The sequence below is a fragment of the Cryptotermes secundus genome, unplaced genomic scaffold (assembly GCF_002891405.2).
Source record: "Cryptotermes secundus unplaced genomic scaffold, Csec_1.0 scaffold593, whole genome shotgun sequence".
Lineage (NCBI taxonomy): Eukaryota > Metazoa > Arthropoda > Insecta > Blattodea > Kalotermitidae > Cryptotermes > Cryptotermes secundus.
Genome location: NW_019739960.1, coordinates 1,315,436 through 1,333,889, shown reverse-complemented (window position 1 = coordinate 1,333,889; position 18,454 = coordinate 1,315,436). Strand labels below are relative to the sequence as shown.

At 42.7% G+C, this 18,454-nt stretch overlaps 1 protein-coding gene across 2 annotated transcripts in view; it reads right to left on the bottom strand.

The window, feature by feature from the left end:
* The window catches only part of LOC111872178, a gene marked incomplete at its 5' end in the record, with an annotated part of 117,391 nt that overhangs the window by 27,819 nt on the left and 71,118 nt on the right, over positions 1-18,454 (bottom strand). For both annotated transcript variants that reach the window (XM_023865787.2, XM_023865788.2), the window contains 1 exon segment: positions 1,027-1,121. In XM_023865787.2, coding sequence (XP_023721555.2) covers positions 1,027-1,121 — 95 coding nt within the window.

Sequence of the window (18,454 nt, the reverse complement as noted above, 5' to 3'; positions counted from 1 at the left end):
ATACATATTTTATTCGAAGTTCTAAGGTCCTACTGTTTCCGGGAACAAATTCGAATAGCTCTACTTCATTGCCGAAGCATTTTCGAGTTCATATTTATATATACTGTTCTCATTCTTTCTGGCCATGACACTTTGAATCGATCTTAAAAATGGTGCCAGATTTGATAACAGAAGGTAAGGCAGACGTAAGGTGAAGTTGTCCCTGTGCTTAACTAATTGAGCACTACGCCAAGAAGACGTACGGGGAGTGGATGTGTAAATCCATGTTTTCTTGACCTCGGCATTTTTTTATTGCCAGTGGGGGTGGGACTAAGTCCCTTGTACTGCGGCCACTTCTGGCCTATTGTACCAGCCCCAGATGATAGGTGACGGTGATTGTGGAGCAACTGGTGGAATGAAAATTGGCAGGGGAAACCGAAGTACCCAGCGCCACTTTGTCCACCACAAATCCCACTTAATAAGACCCGGGATCGAACCCGGGCCGCCGCGATGGGAAGCCAGCTACTAACCGCTTGAGCTATGGCGCGGCCCTGACCTCGGCATTAGTTGGACGTGAGTGGTAAGCTTTATGCACCGGCCGTTTTACCACAGGGAAAAAAGCCCCAAGAATCCATTGGATAGGAGGCTGGATGGGCCTCAGAACATGTCTCGACGAATGGAGAAGAGAAAATTCTAGAAGTTTGAGTCCTCGGTCGTCCAGCCAGTCGCTATACCGACCGCGTTATCCCGGCTCCCAACAGACGGTACACTATATGCAAAACATGCATGTACCGTACAACTCCTTTGAGCCAATTGCTGTAACATTGGAGAACCGAAGAAGTTAATAACGGTTTAAAAACTGGAGACTCGTATTTGCAGTTGGTGGCTGCTTGGTCATATATATCAATTCTACGTGCATATTAAACATTGTGGCAAGAAAAACACGGACGTCAGTTTCAGAGACGCACTAATTAACTCTGAAACAAAATAAATAACTACAGCCTAAGTGAAAGTGTCAAACATTTAAAACGGAAGTTTTTGTTCTACCTGAAGACATATCATGGCGGCCTCCCTGCCTGGCCAACATAGGTTTCTGGGGAATGGTGCAAGTATCACCTGCTGCATCCTTGATGCCGGATGACCTGCAACCGAAAATGAATTCTTTTAATAAATATGAACTTCAAACACAATAAAATCTATGTTATCCACCTGTGATGCCATTCAAGCGTAAGAATTTTCTACTGTCATGACGTGACTTACAACGTTGTTTTACTCTTATCACCATGAAGCTTGCTGAAACATTTAATTTCTTTCTTTTCCTGCATCTCCTGGGCAGACTACCAATATTTAATGTTAAATCAATGGATTTGAAGGGAATGAAAAACAGGTTCCTTCTTGATATATTGGGTTTTTGGACTTTATCCATCGTCCTGGTTTTTAAGATAACTAATAAAAACACGACGTTTCGGAAACTGGAACAACAGAATAGGTGTTTTGCTTCACCTGAGGACGGAAACAGATCCAGTTTCCGAAACGTCGTGTTTTTATTAGTTATCTTAAAAACCAGGACGATGGATAAAGTCCAAAAACCCAATATATCAGTGTGTTATACACCATCGTCAGAATCCTATAGTAACTAGGTTCTTTGTCAAGAATTAAAAGTACAAAATGCAGAGTTGTAGTCCTAAATTAAATACCAGCGTTTATTATCGCAGGCAAAGAAAGTGGAGAAAGAATATTTAGCAGGTTCTCTATAATCAAGGAACGAGTGAGTGAAGAGTTTTCCATTTGTACAGAGCAGTCACATTTCAGTGCGACCAACAGAGAAAATTAAAACACCTGCAGTACCACATTATGAAATCCAAAAAGATGGAAAAATATGACAGAGATGGTCGATTTAACGATAGCTGACCATGCGCAAATTCATGATTTTTAGGTCGTCATGAAGAAGTATACATTTTAGGATATAACGCTGTGTAGTCCCTTGAAAGTCAGCGCATATTTAGGAGAAAAATGCCGCCTCCATCTTCAGGGTCGAAGCTAAGCAAACGCTATACTTGTTAACTGCTTCACACTAGTTTCTTGCTTGGCAGGGTGGTGAAATAGGTTTACGTCTATGAAAATGGACTATTCTCAGAAAGTATTTCAATTCAAGGTTAATGAAATGTCAAAATCTTAAGAAGCAAGTTAAAACTCCGAATAAATTTTCTTCACTGCGGACGTTAATGTTTGTCAGTATAGAATTCAGTCACTGACCCTAATACCATTTCGATTTACCTAATATTACCACTTTTACGAACGGGGTGATACAGGTACTGTGAACTCAAACGGGTCTGTCCCACCAGTCCCGTTCAACAGATATATGAGGCATTGGTGGAATGAAACGTGACAGGGGTAAACTGAAGTGACTGGAGAAAACTTGCTTTAGTGACATTATGTCCGCCATAAATCATACGTGGACTATCCCGGGACTGAAACCTGGCCTCGGTGGCGAGAAGCCGATGACTAGCAGCCTAAGCTATGGCACAGCCTACACATACTTCATTTCTTAAGAGATTAAATTCCAGCACAAACGCCTTGATCTCCCCAATGGCCATACCCCATTATATTATACTTTCGTCGTTCTGATATGGCTTCAGAACGTGGCGACACCGCGTATCGGTAAAGTTATAGACTTTTATTAGGAAGGTGATCATTTCGAATCAGTTTACTCGACTCGACTCAGTCTGTTGCACCTATTCAAGCTGGTTCGCTCGCGGATTTCTTCTTGTCTTCTACTCTGAAGATGGAGGCGATACGTTCCTCTGAAACGTCGGTTAACACAATTTCTACACGGCGCCACATACCAGAAGGCAGATTTCTTCAGTCACCGCAGTGAAAACCTCAAATCTTACGTAGTTCGATTCTCGACTAATATTTCTGTGACTTTCTTCAGCTCCTTCACTCAAATGCTGGGATAGACAACAACCACTTCCTTAAAATTCATCATTCATCATGCCAGCCGACGCTATGCAGTTTTAGATACTGACAGCGTCGTCACACACAACATAAAGATGACATGGTCACAAGTTACATATGCGTCTTTTCCTCAGAAGATGCTTAGGCGTAGTTACATTATGTCACCAGCTGTTGTCTGTAGTTATGCTTGCGTAAGTTCCTACCATTAGTAGACATATTTTTGTTTCTCAAACAGATCCGAATTCAGTAACCAATCAGGTTAGATAAACTCAATTCATGTTTATACCGGATGCTGTTGTGAGAAATGTTTTGGTAGTGTGTGTCAGCATATTATAAACTTCTTCCTATAATGGCGTAGTTAAATGAAATATTGAAGAAATCATAATTCTTGACGAGCATATGCTAAATATGTTCACTGTGTGCTTATGTTGGGTTCAGTGTGCAAGATGCACCAAGCAAATTACCTCAAACAATAACACGTCCACCTTTTCTATAATACTCCATCCTGTCTTGTGTTCATCTGAAGTCGTAACATCATCATCATCATCATCATCATCAGTAGGAGTTCTATTTCCTGGGATACAATACCGAGTACGTTGAAGGTCAACCGACGTTGCGGAGGAACACTTGGCCTCCATCTTGAGGGTCGAAGAATAAGCGAAGCAAGAAACCAGACCTGCTGCACGCTAGATCCTTGTTTGGATTATTCTTCGACCCTGAAATGGAGTCGACATGTTCTTCTGAAACGTACGTTGACTTTCAACGGACTACACGGCACTGTATCACAGACAATAGGGATCTTAATAATAACCGCTATGAGAATATAACATTCGGTGCTACTTCAGCGTGCGGTCTACCTTAACTTTTACACTACAGCATGTGGTCTAACAGAGCAGTTATCATAAAAAACAATGAAAAATGGTGATTTACATATATTTAATTTTCCTAGAAGAAATAAATCTTGCGGCCCACGGCAATGTGTTCGCTAACCTAACCTAACCCTTAATCTACCATCTACCTGGACATTTACACTATAGCATTCGGTTTACCAGGGCATACACCGCGAACCTCAAGTGTCAACCTTTTGATTCCAAGCATGCCTCTCAGCTGAGAACGTGTTTCTAGACACATGTCGAAGCAGCTGCACGGCAGTAACGGAAATTTCATGGCTAATATTTCCTTGAAGTTCTTCCAACGAGAGCGGAATCTTCAGACAGAACTTTTCTTACAGCGTGCCACACACAAATCGCAAGGATTTAAATTGGTTGCCCACAATTCCAGACTTATGACTCATTCACAGAAGACTTCTTTATTGATGCAACGACAGAATTTTTTTTTGCAGTATCTGCCACTGCATTACCGTGCATAAAATTTCCGCCTGATTTTTCATATTCAATTGAAGAAGGGTAATAGAACCAATCTCATATAACGTTCGGAATTTGTTACATGAAAAGAAAAGGCACTTTACTCAGCGCACTAATTGGATGCCATACCCAAACTTTCATACCATAAAGTGGCACTTAATGAACAGCATAGGGATTTTCCCTTCTGACTTACGTAACTTCCACGTAACCACCTAAAGCGAACAGAACATAAGTTTTGAGTCAATCACTGATCCCATAGGATGTGATTTTGTACGACAATGTAAATCGTTGCTTTACGCGTCACTGTACTGCCAGAATATTTGGTACGAAACTTTCTACGGCATTTCCTCCTCCAGTACTACGACATCGCATATGAATATTTTTTTTTTCTATACTTAATTTATGAACATTATATTTCACAATAATAGAAATCGTATTTGTACGCACCTCGAGAAGAACAACTAAACAACTAAACATGCAGCGCTATCAACATAAGCCAGCAAACACGGCGTGCCTAGATGAGGGTTCTACGGCGCCCAACAGTGGACAGTTGTAGGAGACCAACTTTGTAGCCGAACACTATAATGATAACCTGGCCTTCCGGTATTTAGATAACACAGGAGTACTGCTGAATCAATTATATGACTGAAAATAGAAGCTAATGATTGGCTGCCTATCGCAGCGGCCCGGGTTCGATCCCGGGTTTGGTCAAGTGGGATTTGTGGTGGACAAAGTGGCGCTGGGGCAGGTTTTCTCCGAGTACTTCGGTTTCCCCTGCCAATCTTCATTCCACCAATTGCTCCACAATCACCCTCACCTATCATTTGGGGCTGGTACAATAGGCCAGAAGTGGCCGCAGTACAAGGGACTTAGTCCCACCCTACTAGCAATAAAAAAATCTTGAAGAACAAGGGGTGGCGTGGAGCAGAGGGACGTTTTTCCAATTTCGGTGTGGCACCCTCGCTCTGTGTGCACGGCCTTCTTCAGTAAAACAATAGATACGGAATAGAAAAGAAGTCATAAATCCCAAAGCGGGAAAAACAGATGTAATTCCAGAACGAAGTGCTTGGTGGTCTGCATCCCGCTTCTAACAAACAGAACCAATAATTTCCGAGTCGGCTTCTGATATTTCTGTAACTTCGTTCAAAGCTGATATAGGGTGTTTATTCTTGGATTGGAACCAAGAAAGCAACCTCACCAAGGTCGGGTACAGTACAAACCTTTTGGAGTACCTGGAGCCTCCACATCATGAAGGTGGAGGCGACAAGTTCTTCTGAAACGTCCGTACCTCTAGCGTCGTATCCAGGCAGAATATAAACCTTATTATTCATCGCCGTGAGAACCTAAAATAGCTTACAAATTCTATTTTTGATTCCATTAACTGTCGTAGCAGAACATGTTCTCTTAAGTGGCTATATCACGTATCAAAGGTATACAGAGACAAAATGGCTGGCTCAGAACCACATATCTCTTTCGTAGCCTGGAAAGTGTTGGCCATATTGAGCCTCAAAGCAGTTCTGACTTGGCGCGGCACAACTGTCCAACTGTGACAGTAGTTAGAATTTGTCCTTGATTCATTACGTACTTGTTGAGTGGTGGCGCTAAAGAGATGACAGGAGTAGAGCCTCCAGTTCCCACGCCATCGCTGGGAGTCTCTTCCTCGTCTTTAGGAACCTGAGGGTGTGCTGATGTCTTGTGTCGACACCGGAACAGACAAGGACAACAGCAACACATGGGGCAGCCAGTTTCTGACGTCGCAGGATGACGTTTATTGTTGTTGTTGTTATTGTTATTATTATTATTATTGTTGTTGTTGTTGTTGTCGTCGTCGTCGTCATCCCCTTGTCCACCCAAACAGCAACAGAGTTTCAGAAACATTGGAGGTTTTCTTCTTCTTGTTTGGTTTATGTGGTATTTTCAATAACTGTCACATAATATTTGACTGCACGTCACAAATACAACTCACAAAAGAGGGCATTACTGAAAAAAAAATTATGCAGGGTTAACTTTACAGCAGCTCGTAAGACATTTATGAGGAGACAGTTACATGACTGGTCAATCGATTCAATCAATAATCAAGTAAACGTAAGCAGAAATAAGAAAAGGAAACTCCAATCGATGAACTAAACAAAACTGTCATTCACCACGATTTTTAGGAGAACAACACGCTTCGATTTTACTTCAAGCACCACACTGTTACAGTACACATTTCTGTTAAGAATTTTTAATGACATCATATATTACAAGTTTTTATAACGTTAATTTCGGTAAATTCACTGCGCACAAAAAGTGACACTAAATTATTTTCTGATCACAAAAATATCAGATTTTGGAAATATATAATATAACTGTGAGAGCAAACATGTACAGTATCTCCAACGCCCACTGTAGTCCACTGAAGACAGCGCACTAATGGTAAGCAGGTATGCCATCCAGTAAGGCATTGTACGCTACCCGCCAGGTGGCTCTGCTGTCGGGCCTTCCTACGCGTTACACTTTTATCCCCCATTGATTATTCACACTTCGCGCGCCTCCCCTGTTCTGACTAAAGCGACGACGGATTTCTTTAACAAAATATGAACTGACAGTAACAATGATATAAGGGATCATTCAAAGTTGGCCCTTTTTTTTTTTCCTGTGGCAATGATTTCCAGCAGATACCTAAAACTGTACACACTACTCGCCGTAGGCCAGTAAGATTTCTTCTCAGGAGGGAGACTGAAAATCAGTTACGATAAATTCGCATACTAATGACATAAAAGCTGGCCATTCACGGCCAATCCTCTTTCAGGATAACATTTGGTTCAAATTGAGTATTATTTTCCCAAGGATATTTCTTGATGGGTAACAGGTTAATCCGTAAATTTATTCTAATTTGTCTTATCTTTGGCTCTACAGCCCTCTGTTGGGCCTTGGCCGCTTCTCAGTTTCTTAATCTATACATGGTAGGAGTCCTTGGACAGGGGATCAGCCCGTCGCCAGGCCTCTACTTATACACAGAATAAAAGCACAGATACATTCATTCAAGTGGGATTCGAACCCACGACTCCAGTGTTCGAGCGTGCGAAGGCAATGCCGTAGACCGCGCGGCCACTGTGATTGGCAATCTTATCACTGTTGTTTTAGGCTCCTGCGGAGGCGTTGCACAGATTGCATGAAAGCAGCAGCACATAATTGTGAATTCGTGTCTGTGAAACCACATGCTTCATCTGCGGAGCTATGGAACAGATTTCGATAAAGTTTTATTGCGGTGGGTCTGGGGTTGTCGCACTTGTTTAAGTTTCGTCCGCATCGGCAGAGTACAACTTCTCTAAATGAAGCTGGAACCGAAATTCAAACGTATGTATGAAACACACAGTGCAAGTTGGCTCGAGCTCTAACTTCGGTCCGGAAGATGCCAGATTAGAGTCTCTGCTGGCACACCGAATATAGTGAGTTGTTTCGTGGTTCTCCTAACTCTCTCAGGGCAAATACCGGAATATTTCCTTCAAACAGTCCATGATTACTTCCTTCCACATTCTTTTCCGTTAATTATTTACTATCGTCGAATCAATGTGCTGTGTATAATGTAACACGACGCCTGAACGCCGGTATAATGGAGCCAGAGCAGACGCTCATTGCTAGGCAACGATTCGGTAAACAGGCTCTTGCGGTAACGAATACGTAAGCAACAATCGAAGCATTGTTAGGCTATAATGAAGGAAACGGTGTTTTCTGTTGGGTCCGCCCCGAGATTATATAACGAGGATCCTAGGCCAGATGAAATAACGACTGTTGAAGTGACTAGACTGCCGTTGTAGCGGAAGCTACTAGAAATGGGGCATAGTCTGCTGTACTGAGCCTGGACTAACAGAGGCTCTGTATATATTTTATATACATTTATTAACATGTTTAACATGTAAAATGTAAATATCCTTTACATTATGACAAATGACTTACTACTGCAGACAATGATTCTGACAAAAGATAGACCAGTCCTCTCGCCAGAGAGGGCGCCCCACAATAACAAGACCGTAACTTTCAAACAGCAATAAATATCTGGTTATAAGCCCTAGATTGGGCTCGACGCCAAGACTGAATGACTGACTGACCGTCAATTGCAACGTGACTTTGACTTTGAGTTGGTTAAGTCAGTAACCCGTGTGGAGGTGGGGTCGAATACCTCCACTGTGACCCTGCAAGTCGTAGGAGGCCATGAAAAGGGAAGTCTCAAATCTGGAATAGTAAAATTTGGTGGCGACTCCCAAGGGACTCGGACCGGAGGACTGCGCTGGCAAGGGCCAGCAGCATATAATCCTTTACATCCCGTCCTCTCGTCAGAGAGGGCGCCCCACAAAAACAAGACCGTAACTGTCAAACAGCAATAAACATCTGGTCATGAGCACCAAGACTGACTGACTGACTGACTGACTGACTGACTGACCGTCAGTGGCAATGTGACTTTGACTTCATGAAATAATAATTGAGGGAGTCTCTTGAGAGGGCAGTAGAACACGATAGAGAAGAGATAGCAACGCCAGCCTGCCAGGATATGAGCGCGAGAGCAGACGAGTTTAAAATCCATTCAGCAGTTCTCGAGTCGTTACATGCAGATAGATGGACAGGTAGAGAGACATGACTAAAACGAATAGGTGAATTTTTACATTTCGTTGCGAACGCGCCAAAATCGTTTTAGAGGTCGCAGAATGACACTGTGCTATCCATACTGAGGATTCAATAACTGTGACTATTTCAGTATGTAGGACTACACCTTGTAGAAGTAACTTCCTGAAGGCCCATCAAAATTTACATCATGCTAAAATGTTTAGCATAAGCATCGATTATCTTGGGGACCTTGATGGAAGTATGCCATTTCATAATGATACGTGGCTGCTGGAATTTTGTCCCAAATTCGGTCTGCTTCATTTGATAGGTCTAGCACATTGGCTCTAACTAAGACTCTAATTGTATTCCAATACAATACGAAAATGTCATATTTCAGAATAAGAGGTGATCATAATAACCAACAAAAGTGAAGTTTTATGCACAATGCCTTAATTATTATTATAAAATTATAAACATTACACCACCATGGAAACTACTTGTACCACGAGCTATAACACTTAAAAAAACTCTGTATTTTGCTCACAGAATGTAGTTACATACTCCATACCTTTTACAGAGTATACAAGCATTAACTATTTGGTCTTCATAAGGGAAACGCGGCATGCTTCCTGAGGCAGATGCTGCATTTCTAAATACAGAAAACTACAGAAATTCGTGAAGGCTACATTCCTGTAAACTCATGGGTAGTGGAATTCGCGGATGTTGAGATCACAATTTAATGGAGGAAAATGGGGTTCGGTTTAGAGCATGACAAGGGGGGTGGGTAGAAAAGTAAACAGGCTATATGAGAACATAGACAAAAAGCAATAGATAACATGAAACTGTATAGACTTGAAAGGATTCTGACGATGGTGTATACTGTACTTCTTTTGGCTTATTTTGAACTTCACCCATCGTCTGGTATGTAAAAGACAAAAAGACAAAAAACCACGACGTTTCGGAGACTAGATCTGTCTCCGTCTTCAGGTGGATATGGAAGGATAAACCTACTCAGTTGGGCCCGTTAGAAAGAGCTAGTCTCAATCGCTGGTTCAGTGACTAGCTCTTTCTAAAGAGCCCAACTGAGTAGGTTTATCCTTCTGTATCCACCTGAAGACGGAGAGAGATCCAGTCTCCGAAACGTCGTGGTTTTTTGTCTTTTACATACCAGACGATGGGTGAAGTCCAAAATAAGCCAAAAGAAGTACAGAAAACTGTATATTACACATTAACGTTAGTAATTATTAAAATATTATAATAACAATATGACGACGAAGTCAATCATAATCTTCCAAACAGAACCACTGGTGCGAGCTGCGGCTGGCTGAGAGAGAGGGTGACCTCATTACGGATTTATCCGCTCCAAAATGGCGGTCAATTGCGGAAGCACGCTCACCTGTAGCCAGTCTGTCGACTAACACTTCCAAGTTCTCTTTTAAGTACACCACATTCTTCGCCTTTTCTGAGTAGAAACATTTGTAGGAACTTGCTATAACTTACTTGCAATTAAGGATACACAACGAAAAATAAGCCAGATATGTAAACGATAAAATCGAAAAGCCACAAGGGTCGTTGGGAAAATTAGGTCTGGGTCTTTGAGTGTGAAATAGGGATGCAGCTTTGCCTTGGAGGTTGTGTAGCACGCCACCCTATCAAGGAGGCAAACACGCTTTACAAGCCCAGGGGCCGTTAATGTAGAATAGGTACACATTAAATATATAGCGAGTTTGCGAATTTTGCAGCCACGTAATGGGAGGTTTACTGTGTTAATCAGAAGTTTTTATTTAAAAGGGCCAAATATATCACAAAATGAAAACGTATTTCTGGGTTTCATTAAGTACCACGCAATGAAGACGCATTGACGACGTATAAAAAACAAAACAAACTCCTTGGTTTTAGTCCGCAAGCGAACTACACCGAGCAACCGCCAGCTTCGGAGAAATTAGTGCCAACAACCTCTGTGGTCTGGTGGTCAGAGTTCCTGGCTACAGATCCAGAGGTCTCGGGTTCGATTCTCGGAGCTACAAGATTTTCTGAGTAGTATTGTGTCTGGAACGGGGTTCACTCAGCCTCATGAGGATAATAACTGAAAAGGCAGTTCATGCCTTAGACCGCGCGGCCACTGTGATCGGCCGCATTAATAAGTACTGGACCTATAAACCTATACCTTTACTTAATTACGTATTACGCCGAGGATATTGTCTTCTGCTTAAGTAAGAACTAAAGCACTAGAAAGCCGATCACAGTGGCCGAGCTCTCTAAGGCAGAAACCGACTCCACCTTCTCATACACTGGGGTCATCTGTTCGAATCTCAAACGAGGCATGGATATCTGTGTGCGTTTATTGTGTTTGTGATGTTCTGTGTGCAGGTAGCGGCCTTGCGACGCGCCGATCCCCCGTCCAAGGAGTCCTACTGACTGTGTATAGGATTACGAAACTGAAAAGGAGGCAAAGACCCAAGTAAGGACTGTAGAGCCACCGATGAAAGAACGAATGAAGTACAGCTGTACACATCCTTAACCTCGTAAGCGGCCAACTTTACGTTCCAGCCATGGAAACTGTGTTATAATAAACGCCAAACCTGATAACTGGCTCAACATATTCAACACAATATACTAATGAAGCAAGGGTACTGGTATTATTTGCTGTCAAGTGAAAACACACAGCAATGACGGTTTATTATAATGCGTAACACATTCTGCCCTAGCTCAGACGGCCCGCATCTACACGAATTTCCTAGTTACTTGCCGTTATTTTCCGTACGTGTTCATAACCAGGGTTGAATAAATTTTTGTTGTAAATGTAGGCCTTTATCTTCACTTCGAGAATATCGTACCGCTTAGTTCTTCTGCTATTTTACCATATTGCATCAATATGAATAAAAAAGAAGTAAACTCATTATGAACCACGAATCGGATTGGTTGATCCTTAGCTTATTTGTTGCTTTTATGATTATTTTTATCACACTTACTACTATTACTACTACTGATATTATTACTCTGTGGAGTATACACCCGTTGCTGGGCAGAGACCTCGAAACATACTAGTACAACCGTTGCTATGCAACAGGCGAATAAAAAACACGTTTCCGAGGAAATGAACACGCAAGCAACAACAGAAGAACGGCGTTCTCAATGTGATCCGCGCCGAGAAGTTATAAAGAAGACAAATGGAACAATCTAATCAGATGAGGGTTGGAAATTCAGCTGAGTGCTGGAAGGGAGGCTGAGAACAAATAGCGCTGGAGTTGAGTTGACAGTTGGAAAGCATTTTGCCCTGACAGCTGTTAAAAGATGACCTGAGAGCGGGAAGCTGAAGAATCTCCACTGTTAGAAGCCGCTGTCAGGGAACAGCTGGTGAAGACACAGCGGGCTGGAAAAGGCTTACCAGGCGCTGTGATGATTTGTAAAGTGTGGAGATTAGCGATAGCGCTGTAATTACTTGTAGTTCGGAGTGGTGTGTATAAGATATCAATGAATCCATTCACCAATGCAAACCCCGTCTATAGGAACATCCCTAAATCGGGACAAGACATTACTTTGATTCCACTTATGCGGGGCCAAACATATAGAGGTACCACAGACCATCTACATTCGACTGAACAACCGGTCATAATCCAAGTACCCGTAAGTCTGGAACCGGGGCCGCGCCATAGCTCAAGCGGTTAGTCGCTGGCTTCCCACCGCGGCGGCCCGGGTACAATAGGCCAGAAGTGGCCGCAGTACAAGGGACTTAGTCCCACCCCACTAGCAATAAAGAAAAGTCAGGAACCATACGATGTAGTCCACCTTGCAGTTTCGACACATTTGTTGCTTAACATTTCAATCATTCACGCCAGAGCAAACGTTTCTGTCCGTCCGAAAGAATGACTGGAACTCTTTGTGCCGTGATACCCCTACAAGCAGTGGTAATTCCTTCTTGATGATACCTATTACTCCAGGTTTATGGGGAAACATGAAGGTACTTGCTTCACAGTAAAGGTAAAGCTATCCCTGTAACAGGCCATGGCGTTCCATAGGGTTGCGAGACGTCGAGGCTCCCACATTTTCTCTAGACAATCGGTTCACAGATGGCGGTAAGGTTGTCAGCCTTACGCGCCGGCCTCTCTTCACCCCCACCCCCAGGATGATCCCTCGTATTCATTTCTGTTAGAGGCTGAGTCGACCTCAGGGCCACAGTGCGGCTGGAAGGATTAGGTGAATTTAAAAATATCTACCTCATCGGGACTCGAAGCCGCGACTATCCGGCTCATATCACAGTGCCTCATCCAACTATGCTACTGCTTGTGCGCTTCATTATTGAGACGATCAAACTAAGAACACTGAGATGGAAAGGGGGCATGTAGCAGGCAGGGACACAACATTATAATCGCAAAACCTGAAGGGAAGAAACCATTTGGAAATCCTAGACGTAGATCCACGGATAATATTAAAATAAATCTAAAAGTAATATAGTGGAAGGGTGCGGGCTGGATTCATTTGGCTCATGCTCGTGTGGACACGGTACTGACTTAAATTTGATATCATTACCATTGTATACCAGGACGAAAGCCTTCAGTATCAACTGCCTAATGCATCATTCATCAGTAATCTGTCAAGACGACAGGTCCACAGTCTCTTCCAAAACAATTCCTCCACTTAATGCGATCTAGAGCTTTCTCCTTCAAATGAAAGTATCCTCTTCTGTCCCCAAGGTCATCCAGCATCTTCTTACGTCTTCTTGTCACTTCTATCCGCCCCTCTATCTTTCCTTCAATAACTTCTTTTAGAAGGCAGTTTCTGCGTAAAACATGACCAATCCAATTAGCCTTCCGTTTTCTTATTTCGTGTAGGATATTCCTCTGCTCACTGACTCTAAATAACACTTCTTCATTTCTCACATAATCGGTCCAACTGATCTTCTCCATCCTTCTCATTTCGAAACTTTCCAAATGTTTCTGATCTACTGCCCTAAGTGTCCATGTTTCAGCCCCATACAGAGCTATGCTCCAAATGTAGCATTTCACTAGTTTCTTCCTCAAATTTAAGTCCGATTTGCTGGTAAAAAGATTCTTCTTCTTGCTAAATGCAACTTAACATAAATAGACCTTAAGAATTTTCATATAATTACCTGCGCGACTTGTTTCGAATCCATTTTTTCACCATTAGGAGTGCATCTCGTAATGATACAGCTCAGTACCATGCACTGTAACAGCAATGCCATATGTATAATGCAATAAAATATGTGTAGCATAATCGGGGTGGTTATGTTTCTCCGTCCTCTTTAAACAGCAAACAATAACACTACAGTAACGTTTTACTACATAAGCCATCAGGTTCTTAATCTTAGACCTGATTAGGGAACACTGCATTGTATGCTAAACTATCAGGGGTCGGGATAGCTCAGTAGGTAGAGTGAGTGTGCTACGGACTAATCCCGGAATTTGCCTGGAGGGACAGAGTAAAGCCCGAAGATTTCTGTCACGACAGTCTGTGGGAATCCAACCAGATTCCTACTGCTTAGTTTTTTCTTTTGTACATGGGGTGAGGCGAGACTGAGTCCGCTTGGTATGTCGACTCCTAACTGGCCTATTGTATCAACTCCGGATGTTAGATGAGTATAGTGCACTTGGTGGAATGAGAATTGGTTAGGGAAACCGAAGTACTTGGAGGAAACATGCCCAAGTGTCACTTTGTCCACCACAAATCCCATGACTTGAACTGGGATCGAACCCGGGCCGCCGGCGAATAACCGCCTGAGCTATGACACGGCTCTACCCGTTGTTTGATCCAACTCGCTGTCACGTATTCTTGCTATCCCTGTTTGTGGGAAGTCTCTCTTCATCTCCCGCATTGCTATAATGGCTGATTATATTTGTTTCAGTGTTCTTAATGCAGTCAGAGGTGAACAAACCAAAGGAGGTCATACAAATTACTTGCTAAGATTCCAGCCATGAACACACCTGTGGGCTAACGCCGTGTGAGGGTATCATTTCCACGCGGTTCGGTGATATCTAGCATGGGAACGCAAAACCCTCCAGACCTACATCTGCACCGTCACACATCAACAACTTCAAAGGGCTACATAACGACTACTGCGTAGACGGTCTGGATTCGGTTCCCAGACATAGCGATATCAACATAACACCCAGGATGGACACGAAACCTGCTCGGTCTCTTGATGAATGGTCGGACCAAGTCCAAGTAACATTGCGACTGACAGTCAGTCAGACAGTAAGCCTTGGTGTCGATCCCCATCTGGGGCTCTTAACCAGATATTAATTATTACTGTTTGACAGTTACTGTCTTGTTTCTGTGGGGCGTCCTCTCTAACGAGAGGACGGGTCTCTCTTTTGTATATGCTGCTGGCCCTTGCCAGCGCAGTCTTTCTTGGGTCCGAGTCCCTTGGGACTCTCGACCATATTTTACTGTCTCAGAATTGAGACTTCCCTTTTTGTCGCCTCCTACGACTCGCAGGGTCAGGGTGGAGGTATTCTACCCCACCTCCACACGGGTTGTGGTCGGACCGGTCAGAAAAGTAGAATATAAACATTCCCGCTCATTATGGGACTACCATACATTTATGATTAAAGGGTCTACATGCTATAATATATATTCATAAGACTGCTATAATAAGGCAAGCCGCAATAGGCCTTCGGGCGAAATGCCTAACGTACAAGAAGAAGATTATCACAATAAACAAGCAGTATAATTACTTCACTATAGATTAGTCTCAAAAAGGCTGTACGAAGATTCAAGGATTTCGTCTACTTACAGACTTCGAAGCAGGAGAAAAATTCTTAAGTTTGATGTAAATAATTAAACCTCTCTTCTTTAGAGCTATTTAATGCGCTGACGGCAATGCGTGGGTTGGCGAAACTTTTCTTTCAGCGAAAAAGTTTCAATGTCTGACCATTGATTGTCTTATATAAGAGCGTATATCGTACAACTGAACGAATAAGCAAGGCACTTCGTCTGTTTCTATACCAATACAGACCATATATACTAACTTGGAGTAGGCTGTACCTCGAACGAGGAAACCTATCCAATTTCGTGGCATCTTTATTTCATGTACGATAGTCTGAACTTGATGGAGCCATCCATGGGAAAATGCTGAACGTAACTGTGCAACACATTTCGAGGTGAATTTCGAGTGCTGTGTCGAGGCATGCTGTGAAGCCAAATAGGTCTATTTTATGTGTAATAAGGAAAAATATGAGCTTACGGAATGTACTTATAAGGACACGATTGATGTTCTAGAGAACAAGAGAGAACTGTTATAATAAAACTGAATAAACCTCCGTTACAACGAAATATGGAATCGTTTCTTCCAAATCTTCATCCTTTACCAAGTTCTTATTTTCATTTGGGCCTCTTCATGCGTTTTATTTCGTTCCTCCTTTCTCCAATAACAAAGTGGGTTTAATTACATATTTATTCCTCAGATGGCACAGTGTGGAACACAGAGCAGAGTTCTAAGTATTAAAACTACTTTGGTGTTTTATTAGCTTCAGAGAACAATACTAACAGGTAGCTATGAAAAACATACGAACAACAAGAACTCCCTATCTTGGATGCACTTTGTGCAATTTATAGCGATATAACAACGTATCCTTGAAATACAACGTAAGGCTTATGTTTTTAAGATATACCTTACTTTTGCACAGATGATAATAAATGGTCGCATATCTCAACAGAACTTATGTCACAGAGCATAAACCGATTGACACAGAAGTTGGCTGTTTTGATCCCAAGGCAAAGAATCTATTTGCTGTCTGTGCTAAGAACATGGCGTGTATGTAGTGTTGTCGAAGAAGTAGGCCTTGGTTGATTACTCAGCCGTGTAAGCTTATAAATAATGAATAAGCATTTACTTAGAACTTCCCCAGTGCGAAAGGGGTACCTTAACTTATAAACATGTTCTTTTGTCGGTTGGAGTGAGGTCAGACTGGCATTCCTGGTACTGAGGCTGCAAAATGGTCTATATATCACGCCCTAATGGTATATTATGGAGTACTGGTGGAATTATAACTGGCATAGAACAACGAAGCCGGTCATAGTGGCTGCACGATCTAAGGCATGAACTGTCTTCGCCCTCTCAAACACAGAGATCGTGGGTTCAAATCCCACTCGAGGTATGGATGTCTTTTCGCGTTTGTTCTGTGTGTAGTTAGCGACCTTGCGAAGTGCTGCTCCCCCCTTCTAAGGAGTCCTGCTCACTGTGTATAGATTGAGAAACTGAAATAGCAGCTAAACGTCCAAAAGGGCTGCAGAGCCATAGATATGTTGATAGGAAAACAGAGGTGTTCGGGAATAAATTTATCCCAGTGTCACTTCGTCCAGCAATAAGCACACATCAACAAGCCTATGTCTCAGCTGCGCAACAGGTTACTTAAGCGGTACGTAACTGCCTTCAAGCTTCTTATTCCCATAAACTTTCTTCGACCTCATTCTGTCCAAGTTTTCATGACCTGATCCATTGAAAAATGTATACAGGCCCATAACAGAGTTTAGATCAATACTATCGGGGAAGGACCGAATTGAGAGCACAACCTAGAACAGTTCCTCTACTATTGTGTGCTTATTCTTTGCTGCGGAAAATCTTTGTTGTTTCCGCAGCAACTGTCTGGTTTCCACAAGTCTAGCCCTCTTCACTTAAGTAGCCATGGACACCCAGCGACGGTTTGTGTCCATGAATCGTATCTCCGTAGCAACGTGTTTGCCGCTTTGTTTCCTAGAAACGCCCACATGTAAGCCACTCTCTTGGCCTCTTTCCCCGTTCGGCACACCTGAGGTTAGTGTTTTAAGGGTATATTGCCAAAAACAAAAAATGAAGGAAGAAGAAAATCCATGGAACCAATGACATGTCACATTAGAAAATGTCTACCACCAGCTTTGTAATAAAGCGTTACATCTGGCTGGTTTGCTACATCCCAGATAACTACGAAGAAATGGTCTCACAAATGTGATAAACGTGGAGCTGGGCGGGTCTAACTGCCATGAAGCAGGAGATTAAATTAATACTGATACAGGGCGTGTCCTACAGTCTCGTTAAGTAATGAGAAGCAAATCCTATACAAACCCCATTACGCTTCGATTTGTTCATTTTGACCGTAGTTCAGGCAGTTTTGCTCCATCTTAACATATGCATCAGAGACGTACTCCTAAAATGTTCACATTCTAGTCATCTGACTTACGACACCGTATAGTGTAGAAGGTATGAATAACTGAATGAATGAATGAATGTATAAGGGGTGTAATTTCTTGGTCCTTGCACCACGACCTACAGTGATCTACTGTGCTTCGTGTAGAAGGTAAGTACCAACGTTATGAACAAACGGACTGTCTTCGTACTCGACAGAGGAGGAGTTTCCGGTAACTGAACCAATGGCCGCGCCATAGCTCAAGCGGTTAGTCGCCGGATTCACACCGCGGCGGCCCGGGTTCGATCCCGGGTCTGATCAAGTGGGATTTGTGGTGGACAAATTGGCGCTGGGGAGGGTTTTCTCCGAGTACTTCGGTTTCCCCTGCCAATCTTCATTCCACCAAATTCTCCATCATCATAATCACCCGGGGCAGGCTACAATAGG